This window comes from Zonotrichia leucophrys, chromosome 5, assembly GCF_028769735.1.
Source record: "Zonotrichia leucophrys gambelii isolate GWCS_2022_RI chromosome 5, RI_Zleu_2.0, whole genome shotgun sequence".
Lineage (NCBI taxonomy): Eukaryota > Metazoa > Chordata > Aves > Passeriformes > Passerellidae > Zonotrichia > Zonotrichia leucophrys.
Window position 1 is genome coordinate 33,416,820 of NC_088175.1, and position 21,712 is coordinate 33,438,531.

A 21,712-nucleotide genomic window follows, 5' to 3' on the forward strand; every position below is an offset into this window, starting at 1 on the left:
GGATAAGACCCAGAAGCCCAGAGTGGGGTAGATTCCACAACATTTCTGGATTCCCAGGGAGGGGTGCAAGTTTCATTCTCTGCCCATCACCCATGTTTTTCCTGTACTGTGCAGTAGGTCTCTGTCTCTTGGGAGAGAAGGGTCTTTTGGGGACTTGAACTCCTGCACCTCTGGGAGAACGGTGTTGCCTTCATCCCCATTTCCAAACAGTGAGGTCTTCCACGAGCAAGTCTGCTGTGTGGTGTGTAAAATAACGAGAAACCTGAAATTACTCTTGCCAATGTTGGTGCCTGTGTTAAGGCTGTGATACTCAGTCCCTTGCACTCATTACTCATCTCTCACCCCTCAGCAGCTGCTGGGGTGATTTTTTTTTTAGTTTCGGAATAGAGCCAGAGACCCATCTCCGCCTCTTTCCTCTAGGTAGGTTTGTCCAACAATAGAGAGATTGTTGACTGACCAAGGGATCATTGTTCTAAATGTGGGTGGGATGCTGCTAAAAGATAATCTGTGTAACTACTGCACAGATGCATTTTCTTGACTCTCTTCAATCCCACCTCTGCCTTTGTTAATGCACAGTTGTGAAAGAAATTGGAAGCACATGGCAGTGTCACAGACAGCTCTCCCCACAGTTGTCCATCTAGCTCTGCTTCTCTTCCATGGCTACACAGTCGTTCTAGTTTTCAGAGTTACAACATGAAATATGATTTGAGCCCAGCTCTGCTGTGTTGTGGTGCATTAGCAGCCAGCACTCTGAATCTCTTCACTTTTCTGTGGTTCTTGCCCTTACCATAAGGCTATCGTGTTCACATCCTGTGTTTGCTTGTGTTGTTTAGAGAGCACAAGACAAAGAACAGCTGTTACATGAGCAGGCGCTCTCTGGGGTTAATGCTCAGGACTCCAAACTCTTTATCTTTCTATGCTGTAGGATAGGACAAAACCTGGTTTTCCAGTGCATTTTAGATAACTATCTAACCCAGTTCCATCTGCTGACTCAGCTCCCTCTGAAGTTACACTCCCCATGGATGGTAGGTGTTTTCTGTTACTTGATTCAAGTGCAAAAATGCTCCTAGGCAACTTAGAAATGGCTGGGTGGATTTTACCAAACTACCCCACCAACTCTGCTTCTGCTGTGGGAACAAGTGGAGAAAACTTTAGCCCAGACATTGCAGGGAGGGCCTCAACACTAGGATTTAGCATGAGTGTGCCTTCTCCACCCTACTTGCACACGCAGGGTCTGGTCTCCAGGGAAGCCTTGGATGGGGCTGTCACCCCAGGCAGTCAGAGGACAGGTGGGAAGGAAGTAAATGGAGAGAAACCTCATGTCAGGCAGAATGCAGGTGGCAGGGACTCCACCCCCACTTCCAGCATGCTGTGTAAGCATCTGAGGTTTTAAATGGAGCAGCTGAAGGATGATATTGGAGGGTGAAAGACACTGACATGTTGGAGATTGCTGCCCCTTACCATTTACCTCCCCCACTTGGTGGGAAGTGTGGGTCTGTTCATCTAGAGCCTGCTTCACTCCCCAGCCTCACCCCAAAGCTCTGCCAGCCAGTGGAATGTTGACAGAGTGGTACTGTGCTCAGGTAAAACAAATATACCTTCCAGTAGGAGCAGGAACCTACAGACTCCAGCATCCGGGGTCCTCTGGCCACCTCCTGCCTCAGTCCTAGCACTGGGGAAAGAAAGGACTGCACACACCCTGTGCTCCTCTAGAAGCCAGCCTCTCTGCTGAGCTGAGCTCTCACTCTGGAATTCATTGGCATTCATGTCTCCACTCCAGGACCTACGTGGTCTCTCCCACTCTCATTCATACCCTGTGGCTCTTGGTATTTCAGTATACTGCTTTCAATGCCTTTCTGCCCACCGAGATGCTTTTCCAGGCAGAGGGTGGGGGGACAGACCCAGTCTGACTCTACTGAGCTCTCTCCAGTTCATTTAAGTTACACAGTTCTGTCTGTGTAATATAGTCACTTGAATCTATCTGTCTTTTCTTTCCTCTCCCCGAGCCAGAAGCCTCAATCTGCCAACAAATGGGATAATTTTTCAGCTGGTGTTTGGCAGCCATCATTTTTCTCCCTGCCCAACCAATGCTTTGTTGTAGCAAATGGAAAAGTTAGTGATTTGACTTCTGAATAGGAGGATATGCCTCAAAGGAAGAAGGTTCCCTGTAGCATCAGGAACTCAGCTTTGCAGCAGCACTGGCCAGATTTACTGACTGTCACTGGAATGATTAGTGGAATGATTGTTTGTTGTTAACAGCCCATCTGTAGTGTTTAAACTTCATCGGGGAGCTGAATTTCACAGGCATTATCTGGCTGAAGTACAGCCTCATATGGTCTACAGAGGGGCTGTTAAATCCCAGAGGAAATTAAATACAACAGGGGGCCTTCCTGTTATGTTGATCCAACTGATCTTTTTTCTCTGATAGAAATCAGCAGCTGGATTGATATCCTCTGGGGCATCAATGTGCCTATTGCTGCTGGCAGAGAACATGAAAAAGTGTCTGTCACCAAGGACAGGTGCTGAAGACCATGACTTTGTGCCACACTTACATTTTATCATCACAGGAATCTCTTTCTTGTATTCTATTCATTTTGTTGTCACAGTGAGATGATGTTTATAAGGCACAGATAGATACTCACAAAGGAAGGGGGAGATAAGATGATGTAGAAAAGTTTCATGCGTGTTTGTGACATAGATAAACATGCAGTGATGTACAGCACAACATCCCTTTCTATCTTATTCCGAGGTGTTTAGTCAGACTGATGGAGGTGAGGAATAGGAATTGATGCTGAGGTTTGACTCTCAGTGTGGAGGAAGGCTCTCAGATCCCTCTTGGAGTTGACACTAATGCTCTTTCTCCCTTTGTCTTTCCTTAGCATTTCTCAGAGAACCTGGATCACTTCTCTGACAACATGGAGGATTTCTCCAATGACCTCTTCAGCAGTTTCTTCGATGACCCAGTACTGGCTGAGAAGAACCCTCTGCTGGACATGGACCTGGATCCACCCACTCCAGGCATCCAGGCAGAGCACAGCTATTCCCTCAGTGGAGACTCTGCTCCCCAGAGCCCTCTTGTGCCTGTCAAGACTGAAGATAATGCTAACGGTGAGCGTGAGATGTGCACACTGCTCAGCTTTGGACACGTCTGTTAGCAGAGGCTCTGGCTGGCTTTCATATATAAGGACAAACTGGCTATTCCTTGGACTTGCACATGTCCAATAGAGGGAAGAATTTGATTTGTTGTTGTCAAATACAGCCACATTTTTCCCTTCTATTTGTGCTGTGATAGTCACATTACTCCTTTGCTGGGCTTACTGCTATTTACAAGGATGGTAATTGGCTGTGGCTTAGTGTGCTGCCAGCTTCTGGCAAGCAACAGGCAATGTCTTTTTAGGACCCTGCAAACTTGGGTGTGGATGCCCTAGATCCAGCTCCGTTTTGGCATCAGGAAGCAGGGTTTTGGCTTGCACATAGGAAGCATGAGTCTCTGGCTGAAACCAGTGCTGGTACATGTGGAAAGCTAAGTGCCTTCTTTACCAGCAGATCTTTTAGCAGGAGACAGAGGGGAACAGTCATTTCAAAACTTATTTTTAAAACAATTCATTTCAGGATAATTTATGATGGCTGGGTATTTTTAGAGCTATCCTTGCAGAGAGTCCTGTAATTTGTGGGATTGTGTGGGTGTCCCAACAGCTGATGGACACCAGGCTGCCTGAAAAAGCAGTGGCACAGGCTCAGTATACACAGAAGACAGCTATTCCTTTGAGCAACAGGGAGACCTGGGACAGAGGCTTCCTCTCATGACTAGGAATGATCCCAGCTTTCTGGTACAAACGCCAAGGCAGAAGGAGAGAAGGCTGGCCTCTGCTACCTCTTTGGTCCTTGAAAAGGCACAACCATCTGCCACATTCCTTAGGGGCATCTCAGAGAGATGCTGGGAGAGAGGTTTATGGTAATCCAAGCAACTCTGCCTTAGTACCAAAAAAGTTTTCAATTTGCATTTCTTTTTCCTTAGTTTTAACCCTGGTACAGTCTTGGAGGGGGCAACTAAGAAAAAAACCCCAAACCAGCATGAACAAAAAACCACAGCTTTCTTTTGCCCCTGAAAATGAATGGGAAGAGATGAGAATGAGAGAAGCCAAAAGAATGTATTTGTAGAAAGCAGTGAGATGAAGACTGCCAGCATGAAGCTATCTCAAGAGCTCCTTTCTGAGACACTCAGCACCACTTCTTCTCTCCACTGTGTCTGCACGTGCCCTTCCTTCAGCTGTTATGTCTCAAAGGCAAGATCATGACTCTCTTGAATGGAGTGTCACACTGACCCTTGAGCAGAGGCCAGCATAGGGTGTACAATGAATAACACAGGAGAGTTTGAGATGGGCCTGGCACTTCTCTCTGAGAGTGCAGATCAGTTTTATAATGGAGTAAGGCCTGGGATTACAATGGCAGGCATAGGATCCATGCACCCAGTCCTGCAGCTAGATAATTCAGCTCATCTTTCCAGGGCTTTTTTGGCTCATAATTGCATGTGAGTCATATTCTAGTGAAACCCTGAGTCAGGTCCAGTATTTGCAACACTGTGCAGTCCTTTTGGCACAGCTCCATCCAGTCTCAATCCTTTTAGACATTCAATTCCAATTAATTACCCAGAAATATTTTTTCTTTAACATTAAGCAAGCTCTGCTCATTCTACAGAGCTCCTCAGGAATGCCCCTGCTCTGTCTAGGCTTGGAGCTGGCTGAAGCTTGCTTTTTATCAGCTTTCTCGCAGCTTTTCTGCAGATCTCCAAAACTCTTCCAAATCCTGCCCCTTCCCACATGGTTCCCACTAACACAGGCCAGCTAGGGCAAGCCACTGGGTGCATTGTGGCCCTGCTTATCAGTGGAGTCTGTTTTCCAGATGGCTTGTGCATACTGATTGGCTGCTTCATCCCTCAGTACCAGCCCTGAGTTTTGCAGGGTGTGATTTGATGCCAGGAGCAGGGAGAGCCAGGGTTGTGCAGAACTGTGAGCACTGGACCAGCCTCAGGTTAGTGCCTGCCCTCCTGTACAGGTCCTGCTTTCTCACTGCTCTTTGCCTCCTGAGCCCTGGGCAGCTACAGATATCTCTCAGCCACATTTCTTCCCAGTAGGTACAGAGCATCTACAGAATATCTAGAGCAGAGGATGAGTGTCTTGGCATGCCTCATCCACCAACTTACAGTGAAATCTGCAGTGTTACAGTGTTACCTCTGAAACATCCTCTCAGGCAGCAGAACCTAGATGCCTCTACAAAAGATGCCTACTCCTCAGTCTCTCATTGACCCTCTGATGGCTTATTTGTCTCTGATTCTGTAACCCAATCACTCCCCAGAAGAATCTCCGAGGGTGGGAAAGAGACCAGGGTCAGAATGTAGACAGGAAATGGGAGGACGGCACATACTTATTTGGGTGTCTGCTCCTTGGCCTGTCTGGACTGACAGCACTGGAGGCTGCTCTTTCACTGAGTCAAGTCTGGTCCGGGAGAGCCCTTGGTGGTCTGCTCTCCCTTGTCTGGTAACTTGCTTCAGCAGCAGCCCTCACAGAAAGATACCCCACACATCTGAGAAAAAGAGAAATGCAGATCTTTGCAACAAAAAGGATGAGGAGGAAAAGGCTTCAAATGACAGTAAGGAACTACAGAGTAGTCAGCAGGCAAAATGTTCCCATGGTGGGCATTACAAAACCACAGAAGAGTTTGAATGGAGGATGCTGTGAACTCTTCAGCACTTTTCAAAGGGGTAGGTTCAAGTGAATCATCTATCAGGATTGACATAGGTTTAGTTGAACTTGCCTAGAGCAGTAGGATAGACTGAAAGATCTCTCAAGGTCCCTCATTTCTGTGAAAGGCAGAAGTCAGTCCAAATTTTCTGGATACAAACACTGGTGGCTGTGTGACACTTTGCCTCCTTCCATCAGAAGGTGTTTGTCTGCATACCAGGGTAACTAGGACTTCACTACTTGCTTTGGGTTCAGTGTCCTTAGCAGAACAGAGAAAACACAATCCACTCTGTGTCTGCTCAGTAGGCTCTGTGTTGTCTCAGCTGTACAGTGCACCCCTGCCTGAGATGCTGCCTGATGACATTGGCCCTGCTGCATTGTGGGAAGCTCTAGAAAGCAATCCAGCAGCACTGAGAGCAGCACTCACAGCTGAGACACACACGCAGCAGCCACAGGATCTGCCTCTGTGCTTGACAACGTCCAGTCACAGAGGCAGCTGGAAGGAATGAACATCTGCTAGAGAGACTTGCTGGGCAGAAATAAGAGGTGCTAGACCAAAGACAGGAAAACAACATATTCCATTGGCAAGGCCAACACTGTGTTATCATATAGAATTCTTGTCTGGGCTTTAACACCCCTCTGTCCAAGCAAAGGCCAGAGGCAGGATTCTGCCCTGGCCTCTCCTGAAAACAGAGGCTGAGTAGGGCAAAGACAATGTTAACGTATGTTTAAGTTAGATCAGATGGCAGCTCCCATGTGAACAGCTGCTTGTTTGTACTCTTCTTTGTGCAGGCTTTTCTGGAGCAGAGAAAGACCTTTCTCCCTCTCTCCTCTTGCCAGGACATCTTCTGGACTGAGGCCTGCACTGCAGAACTGCTCTGGGCAGCAGACAGCTAGGCAACATCCCTGGGCCTGACTGAGAGTGTTGCATGCAGAGAGCAGTGCAGAGAGGTTAGAGAGTGAGTCAGACTGTGGCCTTGTGGAGGCAACTGGAGCTCTCTCTGGTGACACAGTTAGCAATAGTCTGTCCTATGTCAAGCCAAATGTATTTTTACTTGTCAGATAAAAAGGGAAAGGGAATGGATGAGGATTAGGAACGAGGGTGCAAGGCTGCAGGCCAGCTGGGAGTAGCCTTTTGGCAGGCTGAAGTATTTGAAGAGCAAAGACCGAAAGTTTAGAGCAGAGCCCAGGTAGCTCTCCTGCCTAGCAGTCCTTTTCCCATCTGCAGTTTATCTGGGATCTCTACTTCCAGTGGCAAGCCAGGCTCACACCACAGATGTGCATGGGACAGAGCAGGCAGGAGGCAAGGGGAGCATGTCCCCACTGCTCCATTCATTTCTCTTCAGACATTCCCTTTCCCTCACTGGTGCTTCTTGTCCCTGCCAGCAATGGCAGCAGGGTACAGCTGTGGACAGCAGTCCCCTGAGCAGCTCAGGGTAGAGAAGAGAGTCTCAGAGGTGAGACTGAGGGGAGCAGCTGCGGAAGCAGCCTCACAAGAAGGTGCTGCAGTGGGCTTCCTTCCACAGAAGTAGACCTCCTTCCTCTTCTGTCATGCAGCAAAGCCCTGGTACTTGGCACAACATCATCAGGTGGCCAAAGCAGCATTGCCAGCCTTTCACTGTCATCATGCTTGCTCTCTCACCAGCTCACCAGCACAGAGATGGTGCTATTCTAGGTAAATCACCTGGCAGATCTGTGATGCTGGCCATGCTGCCTATGGAGCAACAGCCCAGCATCCTCCTCTCACTGAACCCTAAATATAAATAAGCTCCAGAGGATGAGACCTAGACATTACTGGGGGAGAAACCCTGCAACTGTCCTCCAGAGCCTGGGCTGTACAGTCAGAGCCCAGCAGAGACACAATTCCTCTATCTCTGTCCTGTCTGCTCCCCACACACTGTGGAGCACACACTGGGGGTTCATTCCCTTTTGTACTCTGTGTTGTGTACACAGTCGCCACACATGCTTGTGTGGTGACAGTGCTGAACTTGGAGAGGCAGCCTCCTCAGTCAGAGGAAGCTGTCTGCATGGCTTCTTTTCTCCTTGCCCTCCTCTTGCTGGAGTTTGACTCTCATGTTGTGCATGTTTCAGAGCTGGAGAATGGAGTGTGGTCACTGGGGCCCAAACTATGCTCCATCATGGTGAAACAGGAACAGAACCTGCCTCTAGACCTGCCTGAGTCCCAGCTACCTGCCAGCTCCATACCAGTGCTGAACCTCAATCCTCTGCAGAGACTGCCACTCCCCGAGGAGGTGAGCCCATCTAAGATGTGTTGGGAACCTGGGCTCTCACACAGCAGCACCCCTGGTGATGCAGATGCAGACATGAGACTGCAGGGTCCTGCAAGGTGATTTAGCTACTGAACAGACAGGAGAAGATGTTACAAAGCCCAGACACTCTATTATTTGTCATTCTCCTCTTGAAATGGCAGCCAAGAAGGCTTTACAATCTTGGTTAAATATAAGCATGTTTCCTTGGCACAAAAGCCAAAAGCTCTAAGCTTGCACCTACTGGAGATCTGCCCCCTCTAATATGCCAGTATCTCTGTAGCCACTCTTGGCTTATTTTCATTTTTCAGAGAACAGTGTCAATTAATGTGATGCCAGTGACTTCACTATTCCTCCGTATAGACCCCTGCTCTGCCACTGCCTTTTTCATGGCTTTGGACTTGTCACATGGCCTCTCATTCTTTGGAGCTGCTCACTGGAAATGTTGGTCCCACTCTAGGTCCTGCTTGCCTTTTCCTATGAAGCAGCAGGATTTATTATTTCTGTGTAACAAGGGGCCAACTCTTTTGGTCATATCTAGGTTCTTAAGAAGTCTGTTTGTCTGAAGGAGGTTCACTTATGCCACTGGTATGTGGGTGTAAGTTGAGGGCTTAGTTCAGCTGGCCTTGAGTCCAGCTGTGTTGGATGAGAAGGTCTGACCAGTCTCACACAGACCTTGCCTATCTTGTAGCAGCTCAGTAGATAACAGTAGAACATCTCTGGGGTTCCGTTCCTTTTTTCACTCATGTTGAACATCTTCCTATTTAAACAACCATCCAAAACAAATGGGTTCTTCCAGCCAAAACTGTGCACAAACTTCCTCTATTATTTACACAGCTTGAACTTGCTGTGCCCTCCAATCTCTGCTGTGTATGCTCAGCAGCCATACCATGGTGCTCTCTCAGCTGTGTTTACAGTCTGGAGGAGTTTGCAATGTGTCTGTTCAGTGTAAAAACTCCACCCTATGGTGGGCTGGGGGCTGGCAAGCCAGGAGGCTGAGGGGCAGCATAACACAGATGGGAGTAAATCTACTCTTTATTCAGCTCTCAGTCCCTTCCAATTGGAAACAGTTGCCCAGTGTCCCTGGTGAAAGTCACATGAACAGGGCAGCATGGTTGTTCTGTTTCTGTACAACCTTTATACTCCCATTTATAATGAAGGCAGATCAAAGAAGGACTTCCCATGGTAACACAGGGGTTGGTTTAAATTACACTGTCTGGGTCTATCAAAGGAAGAATTGCCAAGAATAAAAGTCATCTCCCTTTTGGAGATACTCAGCTCAGTGCATTGCTTGGCAGCACATCCATCTTCCAGTGCCACTTCCTGTGTAAATGTGTTTGCACTCTGTGTGCCCAGCAACTGAGACTTCAGTGGCTTATGTTTGAACTCTTGGTTTCCTCTGTGGTGAGAGGCTCCTCTGGGGCAGAGCTGTGAGATGGGGCAGGACAGGCAGCAGTTGGCCAGTGGCTATGGGCAGAACTGGTGGGAGCCTTCTGGGCAGGGGATGTGGCAGTGGCCAAGAGCTCTTTGTGCTTCTCTTCCGCAGGTTCCTATAGAAATGACTCCAGCACCTGTGATCAAAGCTGAACCCAAAGAGGTGAACCAGTTTCTAAATGTACCTACAGGTAAGAAGATAGAATTTCCTGGTCAACTATATTACTCAGCTATAGATTGTTATATACAGGGCAGAAAGACAACACCTAAAGGCAGAGCTGTGCATATAAGGTAGCACTGGGGCAGAGAACACCAGAAGAGTGGGCACTGTTCTAGCTCAGATCAGTGTCTGCATCAGGAGCCACAAACAAAATTGTTCAGACAGGGACTCCCAGGCAAAACAGGCTACTTCAGAGTTGGAAATATGCAAGAGTGCCTTTAAAATCCTCAGAGAGACTGTAGAGCTATCCAAAAATAACCATCTGAAAGTCAGGAAATTCAGGATCCAGTTTAATTTGAAAGAAACCCAAGCATCTGAAAATCTGCCGATGCACAAATGAAAGCACTATGGGAACTCCCACTGCCGCAGAGAGACATTCCTTAGGCATATTCCCACCTCCATTAAGGCCCCTAGGGCTCTCCAGTACAAACTGGGGACAGTTTTCAAGTGCTTGGAAACCAACTGAGTGACCGGAGCTCCGTTGGATCAAGTGTGCTGGCAAGTGTGTGAGCCCTGCAGTGCTTTTGGAAGAGCTCTGCTCTCACAGAGCTTCCTGTACTTGTGAACAGGCTATGGAGCAAAACATCACAGGCTTTTTACTTCTTTCTGCTTGACACTGGAGCACCTTATTGCTTTGTAAATACCTTCAGTTCCTTGGCAAAGCCCTGCCAGCTCCTCTGCAGTTCCTAGTTTAGCACATTTGAGGTCAGTCTAACCTCTGTCTTGGGCAGTGCTCAGTCAAGCCTTTTTCTCAGGCTCACCCCATCTTCTGAAATTCATCATCCTCTCCTTTCAACCCTGTGTTATGACAGGGGGTATAACCCTATGCCTGTACCAACAGGCTGACATGAGAGCCATTGACTTGATCTCCTTATTCCTCAGTAGATGACCTGGTGCAGATGCCTCCAACTCCACCCAGCAGCCATGGCAGTGACAGTGACGGATCTCAGAGCCCTCGGTCCCTGCCTCCCTCCAGCCCAGCCCGGCCTGCTGCTCGCTCTTCTACTGCCATCTCCTCCTCACCTCTCCTCACAGCACCACATGTAAGGAGGCAACAGGGCTGGGACACAGGCTTCCTTGCTGCTCAGAGGGGTTTGTAGGATTTCCAGGGCTTATGTGGAGGTTCCTGCCCTTGCTAAGTACTCCAAGCTGAAATGCTCTGTCAAGGCAATGTGATGTCTTAGCACAAGGGTAAATGCTTACAGGAGTGAGAAGATGCTCAATGAATCTTGCATATCTACCAGCATCTACTTTGTTTTAGCAGGTGCTGTCTTTCATCCATACTTTGGGAAGTGGCCTATGCACCAACAGGACTTTCTGAGAAGGCTAATGAGAGAGGAATTACTGAGAATTCCAGTAACCAGACCATTTTAACTGTTGCCCAGAAGTTTGTTGGCAGGTGTGCAAGTGTGTAGCCAGCCTCACTATGAAGGAACAGATGCCCTCCCAAGTAAAAGAGGAAAGAAGTTGCTTGCTGAGCTGTGCCCCCAGATCAGGTTGAGAGTAGGAAAGAGCAATGCCCTGTACCTGTTTGGTGTCAGTGGGCAGCAGTGTATTCCACTCTGATGTGTACAGCCTCTGGCTGCTATGCAAGGCCTTAAGGAGGATCACTGGGGTAGAACTCCTTGCTGACACTGATGAATGCTCTCTATGTGTTTCAGAAGTTACAAGGAACCTCTGGCCCACTGCTCTTGACTGAAGAAGAGAAGCGCACCTTGATTGCAGAGGGTTACCCCATTCCTACCAAGCTGCCCCTCACCAAAGCAGAGGAGAAAGCACTGAAGAGGGTCAGGAGGAAAATCAAGAACAAGGTGACTGCAAAAAATGAATCATTCATTTCCCATGATTCCAGAGCGTCTTAGGCTGCCCAGTGCTGTAGTTACCCTCACCTCCTCAGTGTCACTGCAGCTCAGAAAAGGTGGGATCGTGCCTTTGGTACACTAGCATGAGCCTCCCAACCCACAAAATGTGCCAAAGGGCATTTGTGCTTGCATGCTTTGCATACAGCCATATCTTGGAAGTGTGACTTCCAGTACAGTTCCTGGGAGTATGTGGTGTGGGATAGGGTCCACAGGTCAGACAAACTGGTCAGGTCAGACCTTGTTGCTAGGACAGGGAAACCAAAGCCATTGCATAGTGTGGGATGGGTGATGCAGAGTGTTCACTAACCAGGCAGAGGCTGTGATACTTTAGACTGGGATTAGAAAGCATCCTCTGGGAGAAATGGTGAGACTGAACTAATCACCCAGTGACTCAGAAGTGGCCTGGAGCAGAATCAGCCCAAATGGCCACAGCACATACCCATGTGAGTCAGTGGAGTGGAATGCAACCCTGAAGATGCTTTTGGCAGGGCAGCGAGGGGCATAATGCAACAAATAGTTGCAGGTTACAAGCCAAGGAGAGCTGCATACCTACAGCATCAATCCCCCCCCCCAGTTTTGGCCTAGAGATCAGTAGGAAGGCAACTCCCCATTTGCCTTTAGGATGCTGTGTGCACAGGAGACAGACAAGATGCATGAGCCACAAAAAAACATCCAGAGACTTATGATACTGACTCCCCTCTGCCCCCCTCACAGATCTCTGCTCAGGAGAGCCGCAGAAAGAAGAAAGAGTATGTGGAATGTCTAGAGAAAAAGTAAGTTTCTTCTTCTCAGTCTTACTTTGAAAAAAGCAATCCTGACCATGCACAGACTGCCTTTCTAGTATTTTGTCTCTGAATTGCTTAAAAAATACAATTCCTTGCAAGGCTGGCTGCCCAGGAGTTTGGTTTGGGATCTTGCCCCTACTCTCCTCCCTCCTAGAAATCCTCTTGCGGGATAAAGATTGGGCAAGAAATTTTGTGTTTCCAACTGCTTCATTTGGCTAGTCCCCTGAAAAAGACAGGCTGTTTCGGCTGCCAACAAGGTGGGATTTTGGGTTTCCCCACGAGAAGTTGCCTCTATTTTGTCTGTCCCATATGTGGCAAGCTGTTGGAGGGCACTGATCATGGCTTTTTCCCCCTCTCTTCCCATGAAGTCAGACACACAAACACTTGACAGCAAGAAAAACCTTGCATTACAGTTGTTCCCCACTCTCCTCCACTTCTACTCTCTGCATTAACTTTGTTTTTCTCCTTGCAACCTTGTTTTTCTCCTGTGTACGGCGGGCCTAACCCAGTCACATGACACTGATGGGGTAGAAAACTCCTATGCTAGCAACCCCTAATGCGCATTCCCAGGCAAAGAAGAATGCTGCAATCCAGGCACAAATTCATGTTTCTGTATAATTACTATCTTCTTCCCAGTTACTAACACCATCTGAGATCAGCAAATGGAAAAAACAACCCCCAAACCCAACTTCAATTAACTCTTCTCCCTGATGTATTTATCTTCTCTAGTTGCACAGAAATGCTCAATTAAAGCAGATGATTCAAGGGGCCTCAGTATGCATGGGTACGTCCAGGCACCAGAGCACATCACCTCCAGCTAGTGTCCCATATGGGGACCTTCAAGCCAGGGCTGAGGAGCTGGCTGACCTCGCTCAAAGGGCAGGTCCAGGGCGCTTGGTGCTGGGGCCTCCTCCCCAGATGTGGCTGTGGTGCCTCTATGTACTAAGCAGTTTGTTACGCTAGAGCATTGCTATGACAGATGGCTTTCAAACAATGCCAGGTTTAAATGTGAACCAAAAGCAGCATTCAGTGATTTTTTTTTTTATAGAACATGTCTTTGGTCAGCTTGGCTTACTAAAAAGTGGTTTGTCAAAGCCTGTACTTGGGCCCTTCCCCATTCAATTTGACACTTTTGCTGGAAGCCCACTTTTTGCACGGAACGCCTGGTTCAAAGGCTGTGCTGCAAACCTCCAGCAGGATCAGGCTGCGTCTCTATCTGGCTTGCTTTTCTCCCGACCTGGAGGCACTCCCCTTCCCTTGTCCCAGCTGCAGCCCAACCACTTTACCCGTCGGAAGCCGTGAGAAGGAGCCTGCAGGTTCTCTGCTGCCCTCAAGTGCCTGCAGTCGGAGCTGGCCCAGCGTTTGCACAGAGCGGCCTGGATTTCACCGCCAGGGCACAGAGCCCAGGGCAGATTCTCAGGGAGGGGTTTGACTTTGTTCCCCTCCTCCTTTTTCATGCTTCTTAGAGGGGTTTGGAAGTGATGGAAATGCCTGCATGACTTTGGGTCTGTCCTGACTTGACCTGCCTGTAACCAGGTGCTACTGTCTCTCCCAACCCACAGAAGATGCTGAACTGGGAACTGTCACATGTAACTGTCAACCTGCAGTCTCATCCCCGCTCCATTGGGGCTGGCAGCAGCAAGGTGGGCCAAGTAACATTTGATTTCAGGACCATATCTGCAGGTGACAGATGAAGCCACTGAGCCTCCATAACCCATGAAAAGCAAGGACTGCATTGTCTTAATCTCTCTGGCCTTTGTGACTAACTGGCTGTGGGTTTTATTCCCATAGGGTAGAGACATACACAACAGAAAACAATGAACTCTGGAAAAAAGTGGAGACCTTAGAAAATGCAAACAGGTAAGAGGAGCTAGACTTGGCCCTCTGTGGGTAGGGCAGGGTGGGTAGGAATGGAAGTCAGGAGTGCTGGAGCGGGGGGACAAGGAGAGAAAAGCAGGCTGCTCCCAGCTCCTGCACGGTGCTGCTTGGCCAGGCGCTGCTTTTGAGCCCAGGACGGCGAGGAGGCAGCTGGGTTTGGTTAGCAAGCTGGAATGTTTGTGTTGGGATGCCAGGACACTCCACAGCAAGGGGAGGGAGGGAAGGCATGTTTCCCATGTCACTTTGTCCTTCTCCCTGCAAATCCTTTGGGCTCATGCTGCCTTCTCCATTCCCCTCCAGGGCTCCGTCTGTGTCCAGGACAGATGCAATAAGGGAGGCCCCAGCAGCCTCTCAGACCCACTGTTTCTGCTTTTGGGCCCTTCAGAGAAATAAAATGCCCTGGGCATAGTGTGGCTGTTTCAGGTTTCTCTTGAGAAAGCTGAACAGGCTCGGTGAATACAGGGAAAGCCCATTCTTCTAATAAAAGCAGAGATCCCAACTCCCACCAAATCCAGGGCAATTTGTTGTGCATGTGGTATTCCAGCCCTTTCTCAGCCTCTTTTAGGCAAAGCAAGACCAAAGAATCTCTGTCTCATCTTCTGTTACTGCTCACCTGAAAGGAGCAAGCTGGCTCCCACAGCCCCAAAGTTCTCTCACCCAAGGCTCTGTGTTTCCTCACCCAAAGCTCTGGTGAGCACTTGTGCTTTTTATATGCAGAGCTGGCCCATCAATTACAGAGGGAATTTGCTTCCTTGGAAGCAAATAATGAAGATTTCCACCCTGCAGTGGGGAAGGGCAGCCAGAGCTAGAGGAGAGCCCAGCTCTGCTCCCTCTTACTGGGCACAACAGGTGTGAGCAAGGGCAGGGTAAACTGCAGAGGATGCTTGTCTCTATAGCTCCATTTTTATCAGCTCAATTTGCAGGGGAGAGCCACAGCCAGAGAGCCAGTTCCTCACCCATTCCTCAGCTGCCATGTCAGCTCATGGAGGACTCCAAGGGGCTTCACTGCACACCTTTTTCCCATCCACCTCATGAGTGCAGTGGCCTTGGCTTCCAGGCCTGACACTGGAGCTGGGACTGGGGCTTGCCAGGCATGGTCTGGCTGAGGTGTGTGAGAGCCAGAGGTCTCCTGTCTGCCAGAGATACAGCTGCTTAGCTGCTCTCACGCATGGGGCACATCTTACCCCCTGGCCTCTCTGGGAGTGTGGGCAGCTCTCCTGCTGAAAAAGTGTGAGTCCCACCCTGAAAATGAGGAAACTGTCCTAAAAGCCAAGAGATTTTAATTTTCCCCCTAAAATACACATTGTGTTCCTTCTAATTTAGTTTGGTTTTTGAGCACTGCCAGTGGGACACTCTGTGCTTCTCTCCCTCCACATGTACATGGAGCAAAATAGGATTTGGAAAGGGACAAAGCTGGGAATCTCCTGCAATCTCCTGGTTCCAGGACCTGGCATTTTATGAAAGCTCAGACATATTTGTGTAAAACAGTCAGTGCTCCCAGAGGGAAAGTCAGCAATAGCCTCCATTTCAATAGTATGCAACTCTTGGGAACTGTGCACTCTGTAGTCTCCCTCATCCCAGATTCCTTCACCAGCTCAGTGAAGGGCTCAGTAGCTCTTGGTAACACCTAACACTGTTTTGTGTGTGTGCAGATGCCCATGAACAGTTAAATGGGGCAGAGAGACCTTAGCATGTGTTCCAGCCAGGGCAGTCAGAGAATTAATTAATTGCTGAACTCAAGATTTGGCTTTGCCTACATTCCTCTGCAGAATTTGCCAAGACTGAAGAAGCTCAAGGGGATCACAACTGTTTCTTACTTCTCTCTCCACCACAGTTTGGGGCACAAGTCGAGCTTCAGAGTACGTGTCTCTGAATGAAGTGGGAGCAGGCAAGCCTGTGCTAAAGGTCTGACCTGTCTACAAAGTTCAGCCTCCATGCCAGATCTTGGTTTTCTTGGTATGCTGGCTCTCCACTGCTCTGGGAATTCACTGGCTGGGCTTTCAGGCACCCAGGAGCCCTAGATAATAGTCATTCATAATAGTGGGTAGGTGCAGTAAAGGTGGTGGTGGATCCACTGATAAGACCCTTTTTTGTTTCTTGTTTCCCAAGCCTGTTTGGTCAGAGAACTTAAGCAATATACAGCAAACGGGAGATACTTGTTTTCACAAGAAGGGAAAATCAAGGTACAATGTGAAGCAGGTAGTGGTATTCTTGGCTCACTTACTGGCTTCTACCTCCTTATTAAGTTTTGATATGCATTGTTTCCTATCACAGGACTCTGCTCCAGCAGTTACAGAAGCTTCAGGCTCTGGTAGCTGGGAAAGTCTCCAGACCTTATAAAATGGCTTCCACGCAGACTGGGACCTGTCTAATGGTATAAGCTTCATTTCCATCTTCCTTATTGGCCATGCTTCTCCAGACAGCTTTGCTGATTGCCTGTCTCTGCCCTCTTTCCTGTCCAGCTCAGTTGTCAGTTATATCTGCTCTTTCCTTTTGTGTTATATTTACCAGAGCTGGGCCCTGTGTCATACATACATCAGTTGTTTATGCAACAACATTAGAATAATTCCTGCATTTTCACTGCCTTCTTCTTTGGGCAAAAAAGCACTTTGTTTGCTTTTCATTAGCTATTAGCCATTCAGCAAAAATCTTCAATGAGATTCCATTGTAATGGGCAGAGTTTTCTTTTGCTGAGCTGGTAATGCTTAATGTTTAACTCAGCAGGGCAGATGAATACTCCAAGTATTCATCCCAGTGGGCATTACCTTGTGTTTATCAGCAAGAAATGGCATCTGTTCTTGCTATGCCTCCACATAGGCTTTGTTAAATCCAGCTGGAATTCTCTTTGTCCTTTTGACTAACCATAATAATTCGGGGTTGTCTGTTGTTTTGGTAATCCCTGTTTGCCTCATAGTGGAGGATCATGGTTAATAAATATTGGCTTCATTGAGGAGTTTTAGAGCATGCCAGCATATAGCCGTAAATAGAACAAATTGCTTAATCTTCATCTCTTTTTTTTTTCTGGGGGAAATTTATGATCCGTAGTAAAAATATAATCTTCACCCCTGTGATGTCTTTGCAGGATTGTCATAGTAGCTGCTCGTGACAAATTTGTCAGAGTTAGTTATCTATATCTGGTTATCACTTCTGTACTGTTAGCAGTCACAAAATGCAAGCAGATGGTGAGGTACTTGCCCCACTTTCTCAGCACCCTCAGTGTCCTGAGGGATTGTTTTTTGGTCCTGGTTCAATGAGTTTTCTTGGTTCCAGAGCCCTGCTCTGTAATTTCAAGCACTTTCTCCTTTCAAAGTCTGCTCAACCTTTTGCTGCTCTTTGCTGCTCCCATGTCAGACCAGATTTTAATGACTGTCTTTTCTTGTCCCTGCTCTCTGTCTTCATTCCCAAGTTCTTTCCACATTTTTGGGTGTGACCCAGCTGAGCCCAGTGACTCATTGCTCCTTAATGCAGCAGCTCATCAGAGCACCCCTGGCTCCAACAATTCTTCAATGCTACTACCTGGAATAAACAATTTTAGAAGAGGTACCTTGCAGACAACCCCTGTGCTAAAGGCTGATATAATATCTAATTTAGCTTCCCAACAATGTCCTGTGTCTCCTTGCTGTTCCCTTTGTTGCAGGCATCTCAGCCCACACACCCACTCTCTGACTTCCTAGCTTTGAAGCATTCCAAGAATTTGTAATTTGCTTTTCTATCTTTCACCAGTTCCTTTCATAAGCCTCTGAGTTCTCATTTTCCATTTTCAAGTACAGCATTCGTTATCATGACAGATATGTAGAATCATTGTGTCTTGCAGCATCGGTGTGGAGCAGGCTACCCTTCTTCTTTAGCCCTGTGTCATTGCTCCTGAATATTTGTACTGCCACTTCTTGAAGGCTCCAGTGGTGAGCAGTCCTCAGCCTCCTCAAGCAAACCATTCCAGTGCTATGTAATCTTTCCCAGATAAAGCTTTCTTGCTATCCCATCTCAATCTCCCTTGCAGCAGCTTAAGCCTATTAGAACTTCTTCTGCCCATTGTAAGCAAGATCTGTTTATTCTCCCTTTGGGCAGCTGCATTTTACATATTTGAAAATTCTTGTTTTTGAGCAACTCCCTTCAGTCTGGTCTGTTAAATCACCATGATTTCTTCAGTTTTCCCTCAAAGGCTGAGTTACTGAATCACTGATTGTTCCCAGAGCTGCATTCCAGATTTTCTCCAATGGCCCTGCATCTTCTTAGAAGTATAGGGTCCAAAGCTGGGCATAGTGTTCCACCTGAAGGCCAGTACAAATCCAGCCAGAAAGCCTGTTCATAATGCTTGGGCTGAGATTTGCCCTTTGCAAAGTAACGCTGACCTTAACTCCCAGAGCCTCTTCTGTAGGACAGCTGAAACACATGGCTACTGATGTATTTCCTCTGTTAATCACTCCTGCCACCTCAGAGCTCTCAGCAGGTCCCCACATTTGTCTGTATATATCTTCCCAGTGTTCTCTTGGACCATTTCTTCCCATGGTCAAGATCATTCCAAATTTGAATACTAACCAAAAGCCAGTCTGCTTGTAGTCCCTGCCATCTGCAGATTTGATACAGTCCATCATTTAAGTCAAGCTTAAAAATACTGAATCTTGCCAGATCTGTAACAGATCTCTCTGCTACTCCATCTGCTACTTCCTCACCATTTGACAGTGAACCTTTGATAAATACACTCTCAGTATGTCTTTTATTTTATTATTAATTTTGCCTCCACCTTTCCAAATGGTTTTGCAGTAGTCTTCTCTAGGTTAATTTTCCTCAATTTTAAGAGGTCAAATAATAAGATGGTCAAAAGCTGTGACATAAATGTTACTCCAAATCAAGCCAAGAGTTACTGTTATGAAGTGTTGTAGAGTTTGAACTAGGACTGAATCAGAGCATCAGAGTTAACCTGAAACAAAACAGTAAAAACAGTGCTGTTTTGCAAAACCCCAGCTGAAAGCTATGTTAAAGCAAGATGTTAATTTACTGCTCTTTCTCAGCCCAAAAAGCCTGGTTTTCTTTAGAAGGAAAGAACAGACTTTACAGGGCTGGCTCCCTTTTCTCCAAGTTGTGTGTTTGGCTGTGATAATTCCAAGCAACATCCATTCAGAATTTATTTTTTCCTCTGTTTTTGTTGAATAAGGATTCTAAATTCTTCATGTGCCTGATATGACACATTTCCATAGCATCTATGCAGCCTTCATTTAATGTCCTTACGTTAAAACCAGACATGAAGACTCTGGATAATTAAAATCCTTCTTTATATAACACAGTATCCCCATGTTACTATTTCATCTTCCACATCTCCTGCAATCCACTGATGTGGATTGCAGCTTGATGTACCAGCTTCTGTGCATTACTTAGGCACAGGTATTCTAAAATAGGTGACTTCTGAAAAGCAGTCAAGCAATTGCTGGCTGTCCCCACAGGCATCCACCAAGATCAAATTTGCTAGTTTATACATAGTTAGTAGAAATTACCAACAGATGCATTGCCTCTTTGGCTGCTCAGTTTGAGCACTGAGCTGGCAGCAGGTAGTTACAGACCATGCATGGTGCATGAGTGTTGAGTAATTTGTCTCTGTACCATTTCCCATGTGTGCCTTCTTGCTCTGTACTGGCAGTTCCCTAAGCTCTGTAGAGTCCCTTATGATCAGCATTGGCATTTCACTCTGAAGCTTTGCTGTTATGGCAGAATTTCCAGATAGCTCCAAACCTACCTGAGGGATTTCAGGGGAGATTTCATGTACCTTTCTCTTGTTATCACTGCCCAGTAGCTCTGACTGCTCTGCTTGGTAGCAGAAGGCACTGACACATGGTCCTGCATACCTACCCATCAAGCATAAATTTAACCTTTCCTAAAATTCTGCATCTTTTCTATCAGGTATTAGGCAACGGCAGTTCTCCTGTCATTTCTGTCCTTGCATGGATAGTAGATTCACTTTGCTCTGAGTGTAGTACCTCACAGATTTCTCCCAGTGGACTTGTTTTCTTTACAGTCCACAACAGCTCCTGCTAAGCCAATGGTCAGGTTCCATTTGGTCCAGGCAGAGTTTGTCCCTTCTGTTGAGTCTCCTTTTTTTCAGCTTGTTTCTCAGCTATGCCTTCCACTATCTCTCCTCAATAGGACATGCACGTTCTCACAATTGAACCAGAAATACTCCAAATAAAGCAACAAGAGGAAGTTTCTGGCTTCCCTTCTTGAATTTGCAGCAGAGATTAGCACAGCAAGTCCCTTCCCTGTCTGGGGAACCACAGGTACCCAGTTGTCAGTCTGACCAGATCTTCTTACACAGCCTCATGTGGTTGTGCTGTGGGGGGAGTTTTCGTCATGGCTAGTGGCACTGACTCTGTGCTGATCTCCTTTCTAGGTGCTGGCACTCTGCTTCGTTCTGATCCTGGGATCCCTGATGCCCTGTCTCCCTGAATTCTCTTCAGCATCACAGACAGTGAAAGCAACACCAGCACCAGATATTTACACAACTAGTAAGAGTGAGTCTAATGTGTTCCTCCATTTCAACTTGTCAAACCATTTCCAGCTCTTCTCTCAACACTCCCTGATCAGGCATAGCATCCTCACCTCTGTGCCTTCCCCATATGCTGGGACTGTGGCAAGGGAATTCTCCTAATCTGTTTGTGGTACAAACTCCATAACAGCTCCTTGTTGGGCCTGTTGTCATTCTATGCTAGCCATTGTCCCAAAACATGGCAAGTGTCAAAGGAAGGAACATGAGGGAAAAGTCCCAGGGCAGACTGGTTGTCTTCTGAAGAGGCTGTGTGTCCAGGGGGGCGTTTGCTTCATGAAGCCAGGGGGAGGAGGGTATCCTGCACAGTTCCACATGGACAAGGCTGGGTGAGCATGTGCTGAAACCACCATCATGACCCACACCCATTGCAAGAGATCTTGCCCTCATTGTTAACCAATGCTCTCCTTTTTTTCCAGTTCAGTCACGGAGCCTCCTTTTCTATGATGAGGGTGCTGGCTCCTTAGAAGAGAGCTATAGCTCCTTCCTGACCATGGACCATCCTGAGGGGTGGGAAGCCAAAAAAAGGCAGTCTGAAGAAGGAAGGCCTCATCTGGCCAGGACACATGAGACAGCTAAATATCTGAGCAAAACCCAGGGGGGTCCTGACCAGAACCAAACTGACCCAACTCTCAGCCACCTCAAAGAGCAGTTCCATGAGAGGTAAGCTGGTGGGGCCACCTTCTGAGCCCAAAGCACAGCACAGTGTCTGGGGGGAAGCAGCAGGCACATCTGTCCCTTCTGCTGCAAGCCAAGGACAGCTGAGCCACCCAGGACAGGCAGTCAGCTAAGAGCCATGGCTGGAGGAGGCCAGTGCTGGCAGGGAGCATAAGAGCAAGTTCAACAAGTTCATTTTCTAGAGCAAAAGTTTGTCCATTAAGCAGTGTCCCACTTGCATAAAGATGTGGAGGGCTGGATGACTCATATGGTCCCAGGTTTGTGTCCCATTTAGTGCCCTGGGGAAGGAGTTCATCCTGGTCAGAGCAAACT

General features: G+C 47.6%; 1 protein-coding gene across 3 annotated transcripts in view; it reads left to right on the forward strand.

Annotated features, from left to right (window-relative positions):
* CREB3L1 (cAMP responsive element binding protein 3 like 1) overlaps nucleotides 1-21,712 on the forward strand; it is a 44,045-nt gene that overhangs the window by 19,902 nt on the left and 2,431 nt on the right. The window contains exons 2-11 of one of the 3 annotated variants that reach the window (XM_064715196.1): nucleotides 2,880-3,108; nucleotides 7,833-7,993; nucleotides 9,555-9,633; nucleotides 10,545-10,705; nucleotides 11,324-11,473; nucleotides 12,239-12,297; nucleotides 14,101-14,169; nucleotides 16,462-16,561; nucleotides 20,570-20,684; nucleotides 21,142-21,385. In XM_064715196.1, coding sequence (XP_064571266.1) covers nucleotides 2,880-3,108; nucleotides 7,833-7,993; nucleotides 9,555-9,633; nucleotides 10,545-10,705; nucleotides 11,324-11,473; nucleotides 12,239-12,297; nucleotides 14,101-14,169; nucleotides 16,462-16,561; nucleotides 20,570-20,684; nucleotides 21,142-21,385 — 1,367 coding nt within the window. Of the gene's footprint in view, nucleotides 1-2,879; nucleotides 3,109-7,832; nucleotides 7,994-9,554; nucleotides 9,634-10,544; nucleotides 10,706-11,323; nucleotides 11,474-12,238; nucleotides 12,298-14,100; nucleotides 14,170-16,461; nucleotides 16,562-20,569; nucleotides 20,691-21,141; nucleotides 21,386-21,712 lie in introns of all 3 variants that reach the window. The other 2 variants (XM_064715195.1, XM_064715194.1) reach the window with 2 other exon arrangements.